At 38.7% G+C, this 6,895-nt stretch overlaps 1 protein-coding gene across 1 annotated transcript in view; it reads left to right on the top strand.

Annotated features, from left to right (window-relative positions):
• NUP107 (nucleoporin 107) overlaps window positions 1-6,895 on the top strand; it is a 58,634-nt gene that overhangs the window by 20,268 nt on the left and 31,471 nt on the right. The window contains exons 9-11 of the mRNA XM_023517917.1: window positions 1,647-1,718; window positions 2,280-2,368; window positions 4,924-5,002. Of these exons, the coding sequence (XP_023373685.1) occupies window positions 1,647-1,718; window positions 2,280-2,368; window positions 4,924-5,002 (240 nt within the window). The remainder of the gene's footprint in view (window positions 1-1,646; window positions 1,719-2,279; window positions 2,369-4,923; window positions 5,003-6,895) is intronic.

The following is a 6,895-nucleotide window of genomic DNA, read 5'->3' as shown; positions in this document are numbered from 1 at the left end:
CCTGTGGTCCCAGCTACTTGGGAGGCTGAGGCAGGAGACTCGCTTGAGCCCAGGAGGTGGAGGTTGCTGTGAGTGTGATGCCATGGCACTCTACCCAGGGGGACAGCTTGAGGCTCCGTCTCAAAAAAAAAAAAAAAAAGAATATAAATGTCTTAACACAGTAACTAAGAGGATGCCATGAAGGCTATGTTAACCAATTTGATGAAAGTATTTCAAATTGTTTATAAAACCAGCACACTGTACCCCATGATTGCATTAATGTACACAGCTATGATTTAATTTAAAAAAATAGTTAAAATTTATTTAGCTTCTGTAGGTTTCTGCTATAATTTATTGATGTAATGGCTTATAATTGTTTTCTTAGTATTAAGTTATCCTCAAATAAGGTAGACTCTGAGCTGTGCTGTGTTGCTAAATATGCTACTATTTATTAGCTGGTATCTTAGTCAGTAATTGCCCAGATACATTTCCCTTTTATGGGATCTTCATCTGGTTTTGGTGTCTAGAATTGTGCTAGCTCTCTAGAGATCTTCTGTTATTTTTTGTACTCTGAAGAACATAGGGATTACCTGTTCTTTGAAGGCTTGGTGAAAAAATATGGCTATAAAACTAACAAGACCAGATGCCTTTTGGGGTTTAATTACTTTTTAGTTTCTGAGTTGAAAAGTAATTCTTGTTGGTTTTTTTGTGTGTTTTTTTTGCATGTAAAATATGGTTTATTGTTCTTTAAAAGAGCTTAGGGTTTGGTTTTAAATTAGGCTTCAATACTACAGGCACCGAGCCCAAACTTTCTTTTGTCATTATTCTCCAAACAATATAGTGTAACTATTTACATAGAATTTATATTGTATTGGGTATTATAAGTAATCTAGAAATGATTTAAAATGTACTATGACATTTTACATGAGATACTTGAGCATCTGCAGATGTTGGTGTCCCCACGGGATTCTCGGACCAATCCCCTGTAGACGCCTCATGACTGTGTATTATTTGCTCCAGGTTTCAGTTAGATAATCTGTTGACATCAGTGAAGTATTCCTCTGTATCTATCAGATGACATTTTGGCATCTACCAAAAAGTTCATGTAACTTTTCTTCTTTAACTCATGAATAAAGTGGATTTGTTAATAGTTTAACCCATACATGAAGTTGTCACAACTTACTAGCTTTTCAATATACTGCTTAGTGTTACTTGCTATTATTTATGTTAAATTGCCTTTTAAAGTAAGTCTTAAGTCTTAGATTGCTTTTGGGTTTTATTATCAACTTCTGTGTAGGATGAAAGGATTTTGAAGTTTTAGATATATGTGTCCTGGCTACACCGAGTCCTTTATCACAGTGTTTTGTTCCATTTTATTGGTGTCTGTTTTTCCCTGAAACATCATCTCTGGGGAAGTAGACTTTTAAAATTCCAAATGTAAAGGATTAAAATATGAGGTAAAAGCAGCTGCAAATTGATCTGGCAGTTTGAAATTTGTTTATACAATGAACGTTTTTCAAAGATGAATATATAATTTACTATGATGTAAAATGTTTACGTATGGGTGATTTCATGTACTTACTTTTATTGGCTTTTATCTTTTTGTTGAAGTAATATTCTTAGAGCATCTTCTTTTCTTTCCACCCTTTAAATAATTTTTATAATAGGCTCTTAATGCCAGTGAAAAAACAGTTGTGGAAGCGTTATTTCAGAGAGATTCACTTGTGCGGCAAAGTCAGGTATGGCTAGATTTTTAAAAATATTTTTTAATGAACTGTGGAGAAAGGTCATGACATACAAAGTACTGAAGTGTTTTTAATTTAAAACGTTTTTCTTAATTCTCTTTCTACTTGATCTTTTTATTTGTAATTCAAATGAATTAGGAACCTTGTTTTTTTTTATTTTTAACACATTGACTATCACACTGCAAAAAACTTGGGGGGAGCATGGTGTTTATTAGATTAAGGTAGATCAGGAGATGTGTGAGTTATATGTTTCACAAGCCCCTGGGCTCAAAACAAGAGCCAGTGAAATACGGCTCACAGGGCAGTTACTGTGTTAAGTGACAGCCCTAGCATTTCTAGGCATAGCCTATTTAGAACTCTGTTATTCCTACAGAAAATTTTATTCTTTTGCCATAATACTTACTTTTTAATATCTTAAAAATAAAAATAGTGCTTGGAAAATTGTTACTTGATATTTTTGATATTAGAAACTATTTGTACTAAGGGTATGAGTACTGCTGCAAATAAAACACTAACAGGTTTTGTAGTTAATACTAATTTTTTTTTTTTTTCTAGCTGGTGGTAGATTGGTTAGAGAGTATTGCCAAAGATGAGATTGGAGAATTTTCTGATAATATTGAGTTTTATGCAAAATCAGTGTATTGGTAAGTCACTATACTTCATTCTTGAAGTCACTTAATGTTGATTTTGTTCATTCATCTTTTAGTAAATATTTATTTAGTTTTTTTTTTTTTTTTTTGAGACAGAGCCTCAAGCTATCCCCCTGGGTAGAGTGCCGTGGCATTACAGCTCACAGCAACCTCCAACTCCTGGGCTCAAGCGAGTCTCCTGCCTCCGCCTCCCAAGTAGCTGGGACCACAGGCGCCCGCCACAACGCCCGGCTATTTTTTGGTTGCAGCCGTCATTGTTGTTTGGCGGGTCCGGGCTGGGGATTCGAACCCACCACCTTATGTGTACGTGGCTGGCGCCTTAGCCAGTTGAGCTATAGGCGCTGAGCCTATTTATTTAGTTTTTACTTGGTTCACTCTTTGATCAAAACAGATAAAAGCTCTGCCTTTATGTAACTTATAGTTTTAAAGAGGTAGAGAGCAGATGGACAAATACATAGCCAGCCCTCTGTGTTGGTTGGTCCTGCATCCATGGATTCAACCAACCACGGTTCAAAACTAATTTTTAAAAACCTAATAAAAAACAACAGTATAGGTGGTACCCATAGCTTAGTGGGTAGGCACCTGTCATATACAGTGAGGCTGGTGAGTTCAAATCCGGCCTGGGCCAGCTAAAATAGCAATGACAACTGCAACAACAACAAAAATAACCCGGCATTGTGGCAGGTGCCTATAGTCCCAGCTACTTGGAAGGTTGAGGCAAGAGAACCTTAAGCCCAAGAGATGAAGCTGCTGTGAGCTATGACACCGAGGCACTCTACCCAGGTGAGACTCTGTCTCAAAAAAATAAATAACAGTACAACAATAAAAAATATAAATAAAAATACAGTATAACAACTATTTGCGTAACATTTACATACAGGAAAATGTGAATAAGTTATATGCGAATATTACAACATTTTATATAAGGACTTAGACGTCCTAGGATTTTGATATCCAGATGGTATCCTGGAACCAATCTCCCACAGATACTAAGGAACAACTCTATATCCTGTTGGATATTAAGAACTTTGGGGGAAAAAATGAAGCAGAGTTGGTGGGGGGAGAGGACACAAGGATTCTGCTTTAAATAGAAGAGGTGGTCAGAGAAGGCCTGTCTGAGAAAGTAGCAGGTAGTAAGAAGCTTTTAAGACATAAAGGAAGAGAGTCGTGCAGAAATCTGGACGGTAAGTGTCCTGAGCAGAAGGCCACTGGGAGCACTTCAAGGAAAAGAGTGACAGAAGATGAGATTGGAGGCTCAGTGCCGTAGTTCAGTCAGCAGGGCGCCAGCCGCATACACTGAGGCTGGCGGATTTGAGCCCGCCCAGGCCTGCTAAACAACAGTGACAACTGCAACAACAACAAGAAAAAATATCCAGGCATTTTGGAGGCACCTGTAGTCCCAGCTACTTGGGAAGCTGAGGCAAGAGAATCGCTTAAGCCCAGGAGTTGGAGGTTGCTGTGAGCTGTGATGCCAGTGTACTCTACCCAGGATAACATAGTGAGACTCTGTCTCAAAAAAAAAAAAAAAAGAAAGAAAGAAAGAAAATGAGATTGGAGTGAGAGCGAGGTCAGAAAAATTTTCATAGGCAGGTAAGGGTTTTGGACTTTATTTGAATATGATGAAACCTTGAGAATAAAGGAATAGTTTATGTTTTAAAAAAATTACCTTGCTGCTTTTTCTTAATCATAAGCAACAGACTGGAAGAAACACAGGGCATGTAGTTCATAAAGAACTAGAAGTCAGGCTCGGCGCCTGTGGCTCAAGTGGCTAAGGCGCCAGCCCTGTACACCCAGGGTGGCGGGTTCGAGTCTGGCCCAGGCCGCCAGACAACAATGACAGCTGCAAACAAACAAAAAAAAATGGCCAGGTGTTATGGCGGGCGTTGAGGCTGAGGCAGGAGACTCGCTTGAGCCCAGGAGTTGGAGGTTGCTGTGAGCTGTGATGCCACAGCACTCTACCCAGGGGGATGGCTGGAGAATCTTGTCAAAAAAAAAAAAAAACAAAAAACTAGAACTTAGTAATAAAAAGATAGCCCAGTAAAAAGGGCAAAGATTTAGCTGGGTGTAGTGGCTTAGCCTGTAATCGTAGCACTCTGGAAGGCTGAGGTGGGAGGGTCCTTTGAGCTCAAGAGTTCAAGACCAGCCTGAGCAAGGTGAGACCCTAATCTCTACTAAAAATAGAAAAATGAGCTGGGCATCGTGGTGGGTGCCTGTAGTCCCAGCTACTTGGGAGGCTGAGGCAGAAGGATCACTTGAGTCCAGGAGTTTGATGTTATTGTGAGCTGTGATGATGCCACGGCTCTCAACCCCAAGGCAACAGAGTGAGACTGTCTCAGAAAAGGGGAGGAGACAAAGATTTGAACAGATACCTCAGAAAAGGACATGAAAAAGTATTTATCATTACTCATCTGAACTAAAATGAACTATTAAGGATTTTTACATGTTTTTTCTGGATTTACAGTCTCTCTTTCTTAATTTGACTTGATTTTTTTAATAGGCCTATTAAAATTGCGACTTTTAAAAAACTTGGTATTTATTTTTCCTTTCAGGGAAAATACTCTGCATACCTTAAAACAGCGGCAGCTAGCTTCTTACATAGGAAGTGTCCGTCCTCTTGTCACTGAATTGGTAAGTGTTTTTTGAAAAGAAAAGTTGTCTTCAACACTAAGTGATTTTTTTTTTTTAAGGCTGAGAATCTTTCTTCTCTTCGATCCTTGTTTTACTTTCCTGAAGGTTTGTGCACACTAACATTTACCTCTGAAATAACTAACTTGCATTGGAGTCTGATGGAATGTGTTCAAAGCATATCCAGGACCTTTGAATTGTAAATAATAAAATAAGGTATGGAAGGTACGTAATTTACCAGCATTAAAAAACAATTAATTGGGGCAGCTCCTGTGGCTCAGTGAGTAGGGCACCGGCCCCATATACCAAGGGTGGTGGGTTCAAACCCGGCCGGGCCAAACTGCAACAACAACAAAAAAATAGTCGGGCGTTGTAGCAGGCGCCTGTAGTCCCGGCTACTCGGGAGGCTGAGGCAAGAGAATCGCCTAAGCCCAAGAGCTGGAGGTTGCTGTGAACTGTGACTTTACAGCACTCTACCGAGGTGGACAAAGTAAGGCTCTGTCTCTAAAATAAAAAAAAAAAAAAGTAAAAACATCAATTAATTTCAGGAGGCTGAGGCAGGAGAATCACTTGAACTCAAGAGTTTGAGGTTGATTTGAGCTAGACTGAGGTCATGGCACTTTAACTCGCAACAGAGTGAGACTTGTCTCAAAAAAAAAAAAAAAAACACAAATTAACTTTGGTCTTACATCAAAGTTTAACTATATAAAATAGTGACCTATGAAAGCTCTTTTATATAGAAAGTGTGGGAAGGATATAAAACTTTGTGAATTTGCTAGAGATAAGAGATATTGTTCTAGGATATGAATAGTAGGAATAATAGTGAATTTGGAAAGAACTGGAGCCGAATTATTTCAGAAATCTTTTTGACAGGTTGGGGCATGTGAAATGTTTGTAGTGACTAGTGAAAGAAGTAATAATTGAAAAAATTTTAGGATTCCATTTGGTAACAGTGGTTTTTGATGAAAATTGTTTGGAAACTTCTAGAAGAATGTGAAATTGATTGTAGCTAAATTGCCCTGGAGCAAGCAATAGCTGAAAATTATTTGGTCTTAACGGCTAACAAATAGTGATTTCCTTTTGCCGGAGAGAGAGACCATGTTTCAAAATTGAATGATGTGTTTGTAAAATATTTGTGAAAGTAGCCAATTGATCTATTGTGAATTTTATTTCCTGAAATGATATTCATATTAGTACATACTCACTAACAGATGAAGTAAGAATTATTTTCTTTCTTAAGTCATGTTAAAATTATTTTCCTGATGGGTACAGTAATCACAGCACTCTGGGAGGCCAAGGTGGGAGGATTGCCTGAGCTCGGGATTTTGAGACCAGCTCAGGATTTTGACCCCATCTATACTAAAAATAGAAAAACTGAGGCAAGAGGATCTCTTGAGCCCAAGACTTAGAGGTTGCTGTGAGCTGTGACACCACAGCACTCTAACCAGGGTGACAGAGTGAGACTGTCTCAAAAAAAAAAATTGTTTTCCATTTGAAGTTCATCATATAGCTATTATATTTGCTGCAAAGGTGAGTCCGTTATATTATCCTAAATGTTTAAAAACACATGAAAACTAGGTAGGCGTAACTGTTTTAGGGAGTTTTACTTACTTATTAGAAATCTGCTCACCATTTTTTTATTGAGCATTAGTGTGTTTTGTGTGGTGTTAGTGGGTGTATGCCTGATGCTCCATTATTGGAGTGGCAGTGCTTGTGGAGTCATTTATATCCTGCTGCTCAAGGTCATCCACAGTCTGATTTTTCTCTTTTTTTTGAGACAGAGCCTCAAGCTGTCCCCCTGGGTAGTGCTGTGGCATCATAGCTCACAGCAACCTCCAACTCCTGGGCTCAAGCGAGTCTCCTGCCTCCACCTCCCAAGTAGCTGGGACCACAGGC

Source organism: Otolemur garnettii, unplaced genomic scaffold, assembly GCF_000181295.1.
Source record: "Otolemur garnettii isolate 467f Iridium unplaced genomic scaffold, OtoGar3 scaffold00125, whole genome shotgun sequence".
Classification (NCBI taxonomy): Eukaryota; Metazoa; Chordata; class Mammalia; order Primates; family Galagidae; genus Otolemur; species Otolemur garnettii.
Note: the sequence above shows the minus strand (reverse complement) of the source record. Positions and strands in the feature narration are given on the sequence as shown.